At 48.6% G+C, this 16778-nt stretch overlaps 1 protein-coding gene across 3 annotated transcripts in view; it reads right to left on the reverse strand.

The window, feature by feature from the left end:
• The window catches only part of DMD (dystrophin), a 1885017-nt gene that overhangs the window by 598618 nt on the left and 1269621 nt on the right, over nt 1–16778 (reverse strand). For all 3 annotated transcript variants that reach the window (XM_060234097.1, XM_060234096.1, XM_060234099.1), the window contains one exon: nt 682–783. In XM_060234097.1, the coding sequence (XP_060090080.1) occupies nt 682–783 (102 nt within the window). The remainder of the gene's footprint in view (nt 1–681; nt 784–16778) is intronic.

Below are 16778 nucleotides of genomic sequence, written 5' to 3' on the forward strand. Positions count from 1 at the left end.
GTTCTCTGAGAAAGAAAACATGAGTACGGTTCAACCAACGGCTATTTTAAACACAAAAGTTAAACACTACCAAAGGCATAATAAACAAATCTATTTCTTCTTTTATATTCCTACCTCCTATGCTTCAAAGTCATAAACATTGGATGTTTTCACATGGCAACTGTTTGCAAGTGGATCTTGCTATTCTTACATTAAATCTAGTTGCCAAGCATGTTATTTAGCATGTGTGAATGCACCCTTTATGTCACAACTCACAACAATGGTCACACACACCATAGCCATTGTAATAAACCTAGGTTACATTATTTTAAAACATACTAAAAGGTGGGGGTAGAGTTTTCTTTCACAAATAACACTCAAAACATAGGGATGTCACAATATATAAGCTAGACTTCTTATCCCTTATACACCGTTTGTTCACATGTCCTTTCTAGTGACATAACTGTGGATCTTGTTGCAGTCAGGATGTTTGGAGTAGAAGGAAGAAATACTACAGTCAGAGATATGTTCAGTTTCATAAAGAGTTCCAGCTGAAAGCATAACATTTGTGTCTCCATGGTATCACAGAAAAACTTCATGTTCTTGCATAGATTTCAGATAGATCACATAAAGGACAAGTGTACGACTGGGAAAGCATAACCTATTATGCATTAATGGATATTATTAAGGTTGCTTCATTACCGTTACTGGTTGAGTGACTGGTTTTTCCCTGTACAAATGATGCCCTTTAGACAAAATCCCTTCCACATCCGGCTGCTTAGCTTTCACAACTGCTTCAATGTCCTGAAAAATGAAAATACACAGAATAGATTAGCTCTATTATGAGCAATAAAAACTCTAAATCTGAAGGCTCCCTGGGAAGTTGTATACACCCTGTAGATTAGTTTCTTCTTTGGAGTAGTAATAGCAATGATTTGGCAAAACAGCATTGAGGGGAAGAGAGAGACTGTTAAAATAAAAAAAAGTAGTATGAAACCCAAGTAATAAAAAATGGAATATAGTGATATATAGCCAAATGGTGTCACAGCCAAAATTCTTACAATAATGAAATGTTTTAAAAGGAACTTCTATATGTACAGTAGCTGACCTTGCAAAGATATGTCTAGAGCTAAAGGGAGTCTTTACATCACTTCCCAACAGCATGTGTATCAAAACAGGATTGAGATTCAAGAATTCCATTTTAGTGGAAGTAATTTAATTTTATGCTACTTTGACTTACATTTGTTATTTGTTAAAGGAATTAAAATTTCCCTCACAGTTAGCAGTACAAAAAAGAAGCAACTTAACATTTCTTAGAAACATCCTTTTAAAATGCAGGAGTCTTCAGTACACTTGTAGACAGTATGTGGAATATCCATATCCAAAAAACATGTAGGAGTGATGCAAATAAGGGCACAGGAAATAACCTGAAAACCTAGACAAGTAACTGATTGACTTTGTCTGTAAGGGCAATTCACAAGTAAGGCTTAGTCAGTTATCCCTACAAACAGAAATATACAAGATTATCGGCCTCACTGTTCCAATACCTTGATGTAATGTACAAAAGCTACACAGGTTTCATTTGCCTGGCTTGGCTGCAATATGGTGAAGAATTTTGTATAAAGGTAGCCATGAATCCTTTCCTTCAGTGGATCAAATTCTACCACAATTTTGACTGTCGGTGATGCCTCCTACTCAGACCAATCTGTATGACTGCTCAAACAGTGGTCATGTGGTACACTGCCTACAGACAACTTCTGAATCCTGTGGTTCCGTGGGGCAGGTGGTTCAACCCTGCCTGCTCTGCTGGGAATTTGGCTCCTAGGGGTATGCAACAGGAAATCCTGTTCTTATTGCCATGAATGTATGGTGAGTCCCATTCCTTCACAACTTAGTTTAGGGCTAGACCACATAGAGGACAGAAAAAGCAGGGTGGGGGGATCCAATCAGCCTTATGGTAAAGGGGTCCAGCTCATTAAAACTGAGAACTGTTGAAGTTTAACTGCAGAAATATCCCCCAAAAGTGGACAGTGGTATATTTGTTTCAAGGTTTTAAGTTTGGTTTTCAAATTCCCTTTCAAGGCCCTAGAGCCCCATTTATGGCTAATAACCTTAGTTCAGTTAAGGGTATGGAACAGGTTGTGTGGGATAAAATAGGAAAAGAATTGGCAGAGACAGGATACTGTTCCTTTCTCCTCATACCTCCACTACCAAATCTGCACATCTCTCCTTTGAAGATTGTGCCCATGAAAGTTCCTGGTGAGACCATTTTATTCATCACCTTCCTTATCCCCTGGGAGAGTCAGTCAACAATGCCATACCCAGACATTTGTGTTCCATAACGTATACATCTTTTAGCAAGGCAGGCCCATGTGGTGCAACACTGGTCCTGGGGCTGAGATGGCTCAATGTGACATCAAGTCTGCATTTTACCCTCTCCTGGTGCACTCTGATGATTCTGAGTCACTGGGGTTTTCTTTGAAGGGCAATTTTACATGAATAGGGCTTTACCCCATGGGCTGTTCTCCATCATGTGCTGCTTTTGAGTGCTTCAGTTTGTTCTTCAAGTGGGCACTGTGATAGGATAGGTTTATGAGAGGTTGCCCATTACTTAGATGACTTTTTGTTTGTAGGTCCTTTAGGTACTGGCTGATGTACTCAGTTGCTAAATGGCTTTGTGAATCTGTCAGATGATCTTGGAGTTCGTGGTGCAGGAAAACACTGAGGGCTCCACTCAGAGGATGACTTTTCTGTGGGTTGAGCTTGACACAATTGTGCAGATGTCTCATCTCCTTACTCATAAACTGTGGGATTTGCAAACTAGGGTTACCACTTTTCTGGGCAAAAAGAAAGTTACCCTGCATGACCTACGGCAGTTGGTGGGGTACCTCAACTTTGCATGCAAAGTTGTGGCCCCTATGGAGGACTTTTTCTGGAGGCTCTGTGATGCTATGGCTGGGGTTTGCCTTCCTTACCAATGGATTTGGATCACCAGTAGTATGCATGCCAATCTCATGGTATGGCAGGAATTTTTTGGGCTCCTTTAATGGGGTTTCTTTTTGGAGGGAGGACACAAAGCTCAAAGCTGAGCTTCAGGTCACCTCTGATGCAGCTGGTTCTCAGGGATCCGGAGTTTATTTTCATGGACACTGATGCACATAAGAGTGGCCTCAGGAGTGGGTGTCAGCATCTTTGAACAGGGACTTCACCTTCATTGAGTTCTTCCCCATCCTGGTGGCTCTGGCTATGGGGAACTATCTGGCTAACCACATGATCCATTTTTGGTGTGACAATCTGGTGGTGGTTCATGTAATTAATTCCCTCACATCCAGGCCTCCATGGGTTATGATGTTAGTGTGTGCTTTCACTCTGTGTTGCCAGTGGCTCATCATACTGTTTTTTGACAAACATGTGCCTGGGATCAACAGTAGGGTGGCTGATGCTCTCTCATAAACAGCTAGAGAGGTTTTGTCAGCTGGCCCCAGAAGCTGATCAACAACCAGCAAGAATGCCTCTGGAGCTATGGCTGATTGAAGATCTGATGCTTGCAGAGCAATAGGACTAGCCATTGCCCCTAGTACGAGGAGAGCACCTGTGAATGCACTGTTTGGCAGTTCAATGGATTTAGGTCTGAGGTAGGGTACTGCAAGGATTGGCCAGTCCCTGTGGAGCATTTGCTCCACTACTCCTAAAAAGTAAAGGTTTGGCTGTACAATCAATTAGGGGCTGACTTTCACCACTGGCTTTCACCAGTAAGGCCTTGGATTTCAAGGAGGATACCAGTGGCTTCTGATTGCAGAAGATGCTGGAGGACTGGGTATGTGAATATGGCCCGCATAGAACTGTGAGGCAGCCCATTTCTCCTTCAGTCCTCAAGGATCTACATGAGGCCTGGAGGGGGGAGTTCTGAATGTGAGGCCTGTCTTTTTCATGCAGCAACACTTGGTAGCATTTTGTGGGGGCCTCAAAGTTAGTGAGCTTGTCCTGCAGTCCCATAGGAATGCTTATAGTGGGGCTCTGTTGGTTCAGAATCTTCAGCTGGTTGAAGACAAGGCATATATCACTATTAGGCATTCAAAAATATAACCAGCGTCAGAAGGGGGTTTAGTCTGGCAAGAGATGTTGAGTTCTCATTTGCAGGCACAGCTTTATGTTTTGGTCAGCTCTTCAGGCCAAGAGTTGGCTATTGGCTCACAGCTGGAGCCCAGCCAGTGAGCTACTCTTGAGTGGTGAGGGTACCAGGGCTGGGTCTTTTGTCACTGATGTTTCCAGGGGATGCTGCCCCCCCTCACAAACTGCATCCACATGGGTGACAATGACCTGGGTCTGGTTAAAGGGAAAGCCCTGGTATTGCAGGCCAAGAAGAACCTGCAGGTCATTCAGAGCAAATGGCCTGGGTTTCTGATAGTGTGGTCTGCTACCACTCCTAGATTGGAGGGGTGTTTCTGTCCCTAGCGGTATTGATAGATCCCAACATAAAGCAAATAGGGAAATCTAAAAAGCTCAGGGAAATCTAAAAAGACTGGTTCAGGCCACTCCTTGATATGCCCCAACATATGGATCGAATTTCCGAATCTCTAACAGGGCGATGCCATCCATATTTCAGGGAAGGGGAATGCTGTAGTCCTGGAAGATCTGCAGCAAGGGCTATGGGAGGTTTTTAGGCCTTCTGGTGGGCACAAGAGACTAAGTAGTGGCTTGGCCTTGGTGATGGCTGGGTTGCATTTGGGAATTGAGATGCAGTTTTGTAAGCACCAGTTAGCACCCTGATTTTTTTTGGGGGGGGGGGGTAGGGGTCTTGCAGGATCACCCCTTGGGTTGTGCAGCCCAGGCTGAGGAATGCACACTGCCTTTTGGGATTGCATTGGATAGATCCTCCCCTTAAGTCATGCTGCTTGGGAGCTGGATCTTCAGGACATAGCCCACTGGCTTTGCCAGCCTGCTGTAAGCCACCTCAAGATGGTTCTAACTAAGGGCAGGGCAGCTCACCCATTTTATGGCAAAGGAGGGGTCAGGTGTGACGCCTGGCCTTGAACATTCTCTAAACTAGTTTTGGCCCTTGCTATTTATTCATGTCAGTTAAAATGAAGTTGCCTTTAGTTTACCCAAGCTTTTATGCCTGACTCTTTCTTCCAACTGGGGTGGGGCAAAGTCTTACCTATATGGTATTGTCTTTGGTTGAGCTATTTAAGAATATAAGAGAAGCCATGTTGAATCAGGCCAATTGCCCATCCAGTCCAACACTCTGTGTCACACAGTGGCCAAAAAAGCCCAAGTGCCATCAAGAGGCCCACCAGTGGGGCCAGAAGCTCTTCCACTGTGCCCCCCCCCCCCAAGCACAAAAATACAGAGCATCACTGCCCCAGGCAGAGAGTTCCAACAATAAGCTGTGGCTAATAGCCACTGATGGACCTCTGCTTCATATGCTTATCCAAACCCCTCTTGAATCTGTCTATGCTTGTAGCTGCCAACTCCTGTGGCAGTGAATTCCACATGTTAACCCCCTTTAGGTGAAGAAGTACTTCCTTTTATCTGTTCTAATCCAACTGCTCAGCAATTTCATTAAATGCCCATGAGTTCTTGTATTGTGAGAAAGGGAGAAAAGTACTTCTTTCTCTACCTTCTCCATCCCATGCATAATCTTGTAAACCTCTATCATGTCACCCCGCAGTCGACGTTTCTCCAAGCTAAAGAGCCCCAAGTGTTTTAACCTTTCTTCATAGGGAAAGTGTTCCAAACCCTTAATCATTCTAGTTGCCCTTTTCTGCACTTTTTCCAATGCTATATCTTTTTTGAGGCGCGGTGACCAGAATTGTACACAGTACTCCAAATGAGGCCACACCATCGATTTATACAGGGGCATTACACTGTTTTCAATTGTTTTCAATTCCCTTTCTAAAAATTCCCAGCATGGCATTGGCCTTTTTTATTGCAATCACACACTGTCTTGACATTTCCAGTGAGTTATCTACTACGACCCCAAGATCTCTCTCTTGGTCAGTCTCTGCCAGTTCACACCACATTAACTTGTATTTATAGCTAGGCTTTTTGGCCCCAACGTGCATTACTTTGCACTTGGCCACACTGAACCACATCTAACACATTGACACCCACTCACCCAGCCTAGGCAGATCCCTTTGTAGTGCCTCACAATCCTCTCTGGTTTTCACCACCCTGAACAATTTAGTGTCATCTGCAAATTTAACCATTTCACTGCTTATTCCCAACTCCAAATTATTAATGAACAAGTTAAGGAGAATGGGACCCAGTACTGAGCCCTGTGGCACCCCACTGCTTGCCATCTTCCACTGTGAAAATTGCCCATTTATACTCACTCTCTCCTTCCTATTAATTAGCTAGCTTTTGATCCACAAGAGAACTTGTCCTTTTACTCCATGACTCTTGATCTTACTAAGGAGCCTTTGATGAGGAAGTTTATCAAAAGCTTTCTGGAAGTCAAGGTAAACAACATTTATTGGGTCACCTTTGTCCACATATTTGTTCACCCCCTCAACTCTAACAGGTTAGTGAAACAAGTTCTTCCCTTACAGAACCCATGCTGAGTCTTCCTCAATAACTTGTGTTCACCAATGTGCCTACTCATTCTCTCTTTGATAATGGTTTCTACCAACGTTCCCGGTATTGAAGTCAGACTGACTGGCCTGTAATTTCCCGGATCTCCTCTGGAACCCTTTTTAAAGATGGGGGTGACATTTGCTACCTTCCAGTCCTCAGGAACAGAGGCAGATTTCAATGAAAGATTACATATTTTGACAGGACATCCACAAGTTCACCTTTGAGTTCTTTCAGAACTCTTGGATGTATGCCATCTGGGTCTGGTGATTTATTAGTTTTTAATTTGTCCATCAGTTGCAGGACCTCCTCTCTCATCACCTCCATCTGACTCAGGTTTGTTTAGTTTTGTTCAAATTATGATTTTATGTTTACCTAGAGATGTTGGAACCAGATTGTTGCAAAGCAGACAGGAAACAGATTACCATGTTTGAAACCCTGCCAACCTTGGTGCTATTTTTTATTTGTTAAAAATGCAAGATGAAGAGGATTTTCCCTACCAGACATAACATCAGAACATAAGAGAAGCCATGCTGGATCAGGCCAATGGCCCATCCAGTCCAACACCAATATGTGTGTGTGTGTGTGTGTGTGTGTATATATACACACACAAAAACATACATTTATAGTTTTTAGTGAATATAGGCAAATAATTTAATTTTTTAAGCCAGGCTTGACTTCCTGCATTCCAACCCTTTTTATGATCAAATTTGACTATGAGACCTACGAAATAAATTATAATGAAATCAAATATCATTCTGTTTCTTTTACTATGTCAGGCAACTGAAGCACTGAATGTTAATGGCATCAAGATTTATTTCAAAAACTTTAGCCTACATAAATATTTTATGTCTCTGAAGACCCAGCTGATCTCCCTTCCTTCTATCTTATTTTTATTTTTCATCACCAGTGCATTACTCAGCTACTTATGAACTCTCTACATTAAATTTTCCATACTTTATATGGTGCAGTACTAAACAGAATTACACCTTTTTAAATTCACTGAAGTCAGAAGACTAGACTTTTGCAACTCTGTTTGGGACTGTATGAACAGGCTATTAGTAAAATCTTTGTATTTATTTGATTTAATCCTATGGTTAAAGTATTAAGGAAACAGAAGGTCCGGCCCCTTCCCAGCCGAGCCTGCTTGCAGGCTATAGGCTGGGGGCCGCCTTTGCATCCCCGGCAGGAGGGAGGGGCAGCAACATCACCCGACATACGGGTGTTTTGCTGGGCGCGGAGTTGGGGCTATATAAGCCCCAGCTCCCGCCTCATCACGCAGTTTTGTTTCGGCTCTCTGTGAGAGAGCCACGTGGGTCGGAGCTCAGGGTTAAGGCCTGGGCAACGAGGGACGTCCGGGACACGCGGCGCGGCGGCGGTTTCGTAGCATCAGTGGCTTCCGGGGATCAGCTGTTCAGCGCGGCGTGGGCTTCGCGCGGCGAGGCGCTTGCGGAGGCAGCAAGGGACGTCTGAGACACGCGGCGCGGCGGCGGCTTCGTAGCAGCGGCTTCGGGGATCAGCTGTTCGGCGCGGCGTGGGCTTTGCGCGGCGAGGCGCTTGCGGAGGCTGAGTCACGTGTTGGGGCTAAGGCCCAGTGTGGTTGGAGGCTCGGGGGTGGCCGGGATGGGTCGGGTCAGCGCGGCGCTCCCTGCTTAAGGCTCCTCGGGGTGGCCCAGCCCAGGGGCATTTTGTTGGGCATTCCCACTTCCATTGCTTTGCCCGAATCAGGGCAGCGCGAAGCGGCCCCTGGTCCAAGGGAGCGCAGGCGACTGGCCATTATTAGGCAGCAGCCTTCCCCTGGGGGTCTTCAGGCCACCACGGTGCGTCATTTTTCCCTCTTGGAGGGTGATTGGGCCCCTGTTTTGCTTGTTTAGGGGGTGGTGCCACCCCTTCCCCCCCTGTTTTCTTCTCTGGGAGCATAGTCCAGGGTACCCACTTCAACTGCCTTGTGCTGGGGCTCATTTTTCAGGCTCCCCCTCCCTCTCCCAACGCCCCCCCCTTCCCCCCTCCTCGGGGTTGGGAGTGTGAGGGGTGTTGCTTGCGCCCGGGTTTGTGGCCTGGTAGTTTGGGTCCTAACCCATTACCTACATCTCTATCTTCCTCATATTAGTGGAGGCGGGTGGGGCTGAGAGGGGTTTTCAGGAGGCCGGTAAGGACCAGCCTTTGTTATTTGCTGTTCACCAGTTGAGGATGGCACCAAAGAAAGGACAGGGCAAGTCCAAGGGCAAGCAGCCCGCCCGCCCTCCCTGTGGGCGGGGCCAGCAAGGAGCCCCGGCCGAGGAGCAGGGTCAGAGCAAGCGGGTTCGACTCGCTATTATGAGTCAGTTGGACGCCCTCGAACAGGACCGGGTTGCCAGGGGTGCCCCCATTTGGGAGGGGCGTCGCCGTGCCACCGGCCGGTCGGCATGGCTGACTTTTGAATCAGAGTTGCTTGCACGGCTGTCTGCTTTGCAGGGTGGGCCTTCTGAGCCTGAAACGCCGCTGGAACCTGATCAAGAAGAGGACCCCGGCGAGGGCCCATCGGGCATGCCATCGGGCGACGGTGCATCTGGCAGTGGGGTGCCACAGCCCCCTGGAGGTTCGGGCGTCCTACCGGGTGATGGTGGTAAGCCCCTTATTCTGCCGGTTCAAGGTTGGCCTTGGGGCCCCGCCCAGCCAACCCCCCATCTGACGGGGGTGAGCGGGGTGGGATGGGGGCCCGGGTGGCTAGGTGCCAGTGAACAGTTGGGCCCCGCTCAGCCGTGGGCTTGGGGTTTGCATACACCCAGTTTGCTGTCCAGTGCAGTTCCTGCCCATATTGGTCAGCAGGTGGGCGCTGGGGTGCCGCCCGCAGCCCCTCCCTCACTGCCCACACCTGGCTTTTTGCCTTGGGGTGGTCAGCAGGGGGCTCAAGTGCAGGGGGCGTGGCCGGCAACTCAAGTGGGCGGGTGGTTCTACCCCCCGAACCCCTACGCAAGTACCCCCTTTTATGCTCTCCCTTACGGTGACACTTCCTTGCCTTTGGGGGACCATCTGACGGCGGCCATGAGGGAGAAAATCCTCCGCGGGGAGTACGTGGATGTTTTTGGTCTCTTGTTTAGAGAGCTCGAAAAGAAAAATTAGGACGAGCTCGACGACAGGGACAAGGAAAAGCTAAAGCGTAGGAAGATTGACAGGGCCTGGGCAAATTGGTTGCCCGGCTTTCTGATTTATGCCGGGTTTATCGCAAGAGCACAGCCGGCTAGGGCGGCTGCCCTCTTTCAGTATATAGACATAGTCTATAGGGCTTATACGGACTTCGCCGGTGCAGCCTGGCTGCAGTACGATGAAGCTTTCCGGATGTGGGCCGCCGTCAATCCTGGAATGCCGTGGGACCAAATAAACCAGCAGCTGTGGTTGCAGCTGATGGCTCCAGCAAAACCAAATGCTGGGGATAGGTCCGACAGTGGCCATTTGGTGCAGAGATCACAGCAACAGCAGACTACCCCAGCTGCCCGCGTTTCCGCGGGCCAGCCGGTTCAAACCCGGTTGCTGTGCTGGGAGTTCGCTTCCAAGGGGGTTTGTCCCAGGAAGCCCTGTAAATTCCGTCATGAATGTCCGCTGTGCAGTGGGCCCCACGCGCTGTCGGCCTGCAGTAGATCAAAGCCTGGAGCGGGCGGTAAGCGTTCCGGAGGCGGCGGCGGCGGTTCACAGCCACCTGGGAAAGGGGCCCAGCCCCATCCGCCTGCCGGCTCTCAGTAGGTTATTGGCCGCATATCCGTGCAGGGCTGATGCTAGCTATTTACAGGATGGTTTTACTCTGGGGTTTCGGATTCCGTACAGGGGGATTAGGGCCCCCTTTTTAGCCCCCAACCTAAGATCGGTTGTTGGACTTGAACATGTGGTCCGGGAAAAAATAGCCAAAGAATGCCAGGAAGGCAGGGTCCTTGGACCCTTCGATGCACCGCCGGTGCCTACTTTGAGGGTATCCCCGTTGGGGGTAGTGCCCAAGAAGGCAGCCGGCGAGTATCGGATTATACACCACCTGTCTTACCCCAGGGGAGCTTCGGTTAATGATGCTATTCCTGAGGAACTTTGCTCGGTGCGCTATACTTCCTTTGACCAGGCGGTCAAAGTAGTTCGCGGTTGCGGGGTTGGGGCGGAGTTGGCGAAATGCGACATTAAGTCTGCATTTCGCCTCTTGCCTGTCCACCCCGATGATTTTGAGTTGCTGGGGTTTTCCTTTGAAGGGAAATTCTATATGGACCGGGCTTTGCCGATGGGCTGCTCCATTTCCTGTGCAGCGTTCGAGCGATTCAGTTCCTTTTTGGAATGGGCGCTCAGGGTTAGGACGGGGGTTAACGACACGGCGCATTACCTGGACGACTACCTTTTCGTCGGTCCAGCAGGTTCGGGGCAGTGCGCCAGGTTGTTACGCTCCTTTCAGGAGCTAGCCCTCGAGCTTGGGGTGCCACTGGCACACGAAAAAACCGAGGGCCCCAGCACGGTCCTCACTTTTTTAGGTATTGAGCTGGATACTCTCCAGCAGACATCACGTTTACCAGAAAATAAGGTCTCTGACCTTAAGAGACGGTTGGCCGCTTTGAAGGGGCAGCGTAAAGTTTCCCTTTTGGAATTACAGCAGGTGGTGGGCCACCTTAACTTTGCTTGCAAAGTGGTGGCCCCAGGCAGGGCCTTTTTGCGACGCTTTTGCGACGCCATGGGCCGGCTGCGCCTCCCTCACCATAGGGCCCGTGTCAATGCTGGAATGAGAGCGGACCTGGAGGTTTGGGAGCAGTTCCTTGAATCCTTCAATGGTGTTTCTTTCTGGAGGGAGGATCTGAAGATCGAAGCAGAGCTTCAGATTTCTTCGGACGCTTCCGGTTCCAGCGGTTTTGGGGTATATTTTAGGGGCCATTGGTGTGCTGAGCAATGGCCTGCTGAATGGTTGGATAGCGGGCTCTGTAGAGATCTCACGTTTCTGGAATTTTTCCCCATCTTGGTGGCCGTTTGCCTGTGGGGGGAGCAGCTTGCCAACCATTCAGTCCTGTTTTGGTGTGATAACATGGCTGTAGTACATGTTATCAATTCCTTGACTTCTAAATCGGCGGCGGTCATGAATCTGGTCAGGTTTTTTACCCTGCGTTGCCTCCGGTTGAATGTTTTATTCCTGGCTAGGCACGTACTGGGTGTATGCAATGGTGTGGCGGATGCTCTGTCTCGCCAACAGATGGAGCGTTTCCGGCAGTTGGCCCCAGAGGCAGATTCATGTCCGGCGGAAATGCCCGCGGAGCTCTGGAGGCTTGGGAACAGGAAGCCGGTAGGGCCATTCAGTTGGCACTAGCCCCTAGTACAAGGAAGGCATATGCCAGAGCGACCGCTCAGTTTGGTGAGTTCAGGAGGGCTGTTTCACTCCCGGAGTGCTGGCCGATCCCCGTGGCGCACATCATGCAATTTTGCGTGCACCAAAAGGAAAGAGGCTTGGGGCTAAAAACCATAAGGGGACACTTGGCAGCACTGGCCTTTGAAAGCAAGGCCCGCGGCCTCGCGGAGGCCACGGGAGATTTTAGAGTTAAGAAGATGCTAGAAGGCTGGGCACGGGAGCAGGTCCGGCAGGTGGATGACAGACAGCCCATATCCCCGTCAGTCCTCCGTGGATTGTTTGGGGGTTGGCCTAGTGTCTGCTCTTCCCCATTTGAGGCGGCATTGTTCCACGCTGCCTCGCTGTTGGCCTTTTTTGGGGCCCTGCGCGTAAGCGAGCTGGTGGTGCAGTCAAAGGCTGACACTTCGGGGAGGGCGCTCCAATCCGGAGATGTAAAAATTACCAATAGTCAGCTGGTTCTGACGATTCGCAGGTCCAAGACTGATCAGAGGCAGAGGGGGGCCGTCATCACGATCGGCATGTGTGCTTTGCAGGAATTATGTCCGGTCACGGCCGTTCGCCGCTACGCCCTGCTCAGGGGCGAGGTCCAAGGTCCTTTTCTTAGGCATGATGACGCCTCCCCTCTCACCAAATATCAGTTTTGGTCGGTCACAACCAAGGCCCTGGTTCGATTGGGTCTAACCGGCGTCAAATTGGGGACGCACTCCTTCCGGATTGGGGCTGCTTCCACAGCTGCTGCTATGGGCTATACGCCCTCCGCCATTCGGCACATTGGCCGATGGCGGTCGTCGGCTTATAAGTCTTATGTGCGCCCCCTGGTCGCCTAGCAGGTAGGTGGGGGGTTGGTTAATTGTTTGTGCATTTGCTGACTGTTGTTTGTTTTTTCAGGTGCTGTGGCTCGGGGTGAGAGAAGGCGGGTTCTCATCTGCGGGCACAGCATGGTTTTTTGGGCTGCCCATTTCGCCAGACGGTCTCCTGTGGGCACCCAGTTGGGTCTCAGTGTGTGGGCTACTGTCGAATGGCTGGGTCGTCGGGGGCTGCGCTGGCCTGGGATCATGCCACTTTTGTTTCTGGAGCGGAAGGCGTTACCTCCACACATTCTTGTCGTTCACTTGGGTGGGAACGACTTGGGGTTGCTGCGTGGGAAGGCTCTTTCCCAGCAGGCGTTGGCTGACCTCCGCGAAATTCGTCGCAGGTGGCCTGGGGTCATTTTGGTGTGGTCGGCAATTTTGCCGCGCAGGGTGTGGAGGTATGCCATTTCTCCGGGTGGAATCGAGCGGGCCAGACGTAAGGCCAATAGGGCCATTCAGAAGGCCATGGAGGAGGGACTGGGAATATTCCTCCCTCATCCGGCCATTCGGGTTGATCAAGTCAACCTGTACCGGCCGGATGGCGTTCATTTATCTAATTTGGGCAACCGGGCCTTTTTAAATGAAATTCGGCAGGGGGTGCGGCTGGCTCTGGGCCACCCATTGGGGCGCTAATGCCTTAGCAGAGGCTTGGCATTGGCGGTGGCTGGATGAGGTTTGGCCACAGGGTTTTCCAGGGGAGCACCTATGGCCTAGCACCGTTGGTGCGGTGGTCTGCAGGAACCGTAGATGGGCTAAACGGCTCAGTACGGTGATGCAGAACACAGGGAGCCTCACCTGGGTGGAACTTTCCATGGGGATTGTTCCAGCCCGGTTGGTGATGGTTGCAGGCCTGGCCGCTCAGTTACAACCCGATTACGGCGGGTTTGTGCTGGGGGCAGGGTGGCTCGCCCTTTGGACAAGGCGGGGTCCAGGTGTTGACCCCAGGGCTTGTCTGGTCGGTTTTCTCCCCCCCTGCCAGTTATATTTGTTAATTTTAATAAAGCGGCCCGGTTTAAAACCCAACAATTGTGTCTGCCTCTTCATTCCGACTGGGGGGGCAAGGTCCGGCCCCTTCCCAGCTGAGCCTGCTTGCAGGCTATAGGCTGGGGGCCACCTTTGCATCCCCGGCAGGAGGGAGGGGCAGCAACATCACCCGACATACGGGTGTTTTGCTGGGCGCGGAGTTGGGGCTATATAAGCCCCAGCTCCCGCCTCATCACGCAGTTTTGTTTCGGCTCTCTGCCCGCCCACCCTTCCCATTGGCAGTACAGGTGGATACCGGTCGCCTTTTGGGGCCAGGTAGGAATTTTTTCACTCCCGCACAATTGGCCCATGTGGGGGTGTTTTTCGCCTACCTTGTACTGCCTAGTAGGTTAGGTTTGGTTGAGTATTAGTTTGGTCGCAGGCTGGATGAGGTTTGGCCACAGGGTTTTCCAGGGGAGCACCTATGGCCTAGCACCGTTGGTGCGGTGGGCTGCAGGAACCGTAGATGGGCTAAACAGCTCAGTACGGTGATGCAGAACACAGGGAGCCTCACCTGGGTGGATCTTTCCATGGGGATTGTTCCAGCCCGGTTGGTGATGGTTGCAGGCCTGGCCGCTCAGTTACAACCCGATTACGGTGGGTTTGTGCTGGGGGCAGGGTGGCTCGCCCTTTGGACAAGGCGGGGTCCAGGTGTTGACCCCAGGGCTTGTCTGGTCGGTTTTCTCCCCCCCCTGCCAGTTATATTTGTTAATTTTAATAAAGCGGCCCGGTTTAAAACCCAACAATTGTGTCTGCCTCTTCATTCCGACTGGGGGGGCAAATACAAGCTCTGCATTGGTTTATTTATTGGTTATTTTTTATAGTTATGTCTAGCATGCTCTAGCAAATAGCTGCTGATGTACTCCAAAAAGAATTTTTTTAGCAGTCATCTGGATGATCTGAGGCCAGTCACTGGTAAGCAATAGCTTCTAGTCCACTATTGAAAACATAAATATTTAATCCATAGGACTCTTTCCCCAACATTTCAGCCACAAAAGTAAATGCCATTGATGTCAGGAGGATTTTCTTAAAAATGAAGGTATTTCAGACTTTTCATATAGTACTTAAACAGAAAAGGAAAGGGAGATGACAATAATGGCCTTGACAGATAAAGTATGTTTGTGAATTTTTCAAAGAAAAAGAAGAAAGTGACTACACTGGAATGGTTTTTTTGTGTAGTGGTGAAGCAGGAGTCTCTTCTATAGGTACTTCTGTAGTTTAAACCAAACTAAGCATTTTTTCCCAGTAATTCCATTATACTGTGCCCTATCCTGCAACCTTGCCTTTTTTTCTAGTATCAGTCATCATAAGTTTGATAACAGACAAAATTGTACAGCAAAGTTTGACAGCATACAAAAATGTACAAAAAGGGTATTCTTAGAACTCAACCAAACCATTTTATTGTCAGAGATCTGAAAACAAAAATGTTCTGCTCTTTGGGTGTCCAATTCAATGTCATTCTAAATTCACAGAGGGCTGCTTCATTCTTCAGCTTTCTGTTGTCAATAAACAGTTGCCCTTGATATTTCCCTGACATTCTTCATTTTTCATACTGCCGTTTTTGAAAAAGGCCAGTAAAACTATCCTTGATTTTCCAGCATCTTCTGTCTTGTATTTATCTTTTTTATATTTTAACAAGTACTTCATAATTTATATTTTCAAATTGCATTGTGGATTTTCAGTTCAACTAACTGAATGGAAGTGATTGAGATCACAGCATGTAGAAAATGTTTAATTTTTCCTCCAGTCACTTTTCCTCCTTGATCCAATTTCCTTTAAATAGCTTAATATTCCACAAGAGACCAGCTATATTGTAAATCATTTAAAAACTCCAAGTTCACATAAGTTAAAAACTCCAAGTTCACATAAGGCACAGGAACATAGAAGTTCCAGCTACTGTAAGAAAGGCCATGTAAAAAAGGAATAATATTAAAATATGATTTTCATAAATCTGTCATTGGATTATAGAATTATATTGTCTTAAGTGTGAAGCAAAGTACCTTTCACCCCTCAGTTTCCCTTCAATGGTTAACATAGAATTAAAGAATCATAGAGTTGGAAGGGACTTCCAGGGTCCTCTAGTCCAACTCTCTGCACAATGCAGGAAACTCACAAATACCTGCCCCTAAATTCACAGTATCTTCATTGCTATCAGATGGCCATCTAACCTCTGTTTAAAAACCTCATATAAAGCCTACTTGGATGCAAAGAGCCCTCCTCCTCCTGAGGAAGCCTGTTCCACGGAGGAACTGTTCTAATGGTCAGGATGCGTGATAATGGGTCTAAACTGTTTTGAAGGTGTTGTTAATTGGTTTCTTGTCCTGCATATCTCTTATCATCTTCAAGGCTAATGATGGAGCCTGGTAATTGGTTTATCAGGGGAACTTGTGTTCTGTGATGGGATGGGAAGATTGGGAGTGGTGACGGCACAGAATGTGAAAATGGTGGTTTGTTTCATTTCTTGGTTTCATTTGCCCGAATTGGTGGTTCAGTTCATTTCATGTAAAAAAAAAAAAAATCTGAATGAATTGTGGTTCATTGGTTCAGAAGAGCTAGAAAGCACTGGCGTGTCACAAACATGCCCAGCTTGATGACATCACCCAGAAGTAATGCTGTCATGCCAGGCACATTGCAGTGTGCGAGGAGGATCCCCCACTGATAACGACATAGAAAAACTGCCCCAAAACCAAGCTGCTTCGTTTTGTGAGTCATGCATAGTATTGTTACTGAGAGGCACTGCCTGATAAAATACCCCAGTTCAAATAAAGAGAGAGGGTCTCCCACTTTTGTGAAACAGGCCAAGACAACACTCCATCTAAACAGGTGGAGTGGACCCAGTAGAGAGCTTGTTTTGGTTGGCGCCTGCAGTCTGTCTCTCAGCGTAATCTCACCCATTCCCCCTCTAACACCTCCACCCAAACATTGCATAATAACATGGGAACTGAGGGTAAGTATGACTCTCACTCTGATCTTCTGCTACTTGCCAAATGTCTCTTCCTCCAGTCTATCAC

Source organism: Heteronotia binoei, chromosome 3, assembly GCF_032191835.1.
Source record: "Heteronotia binoei isolate CCM8104 ecotype False Entrance Well chromosome 3, APGP_CSIRO_Hbin_v1, whole genome shotgun sequence".
NCBI lineage: Eukaryota > Metazoa > Chordata > Lepidosauria > Squamata > Gekkonidae > Heteronotia > Heteronotia binoei.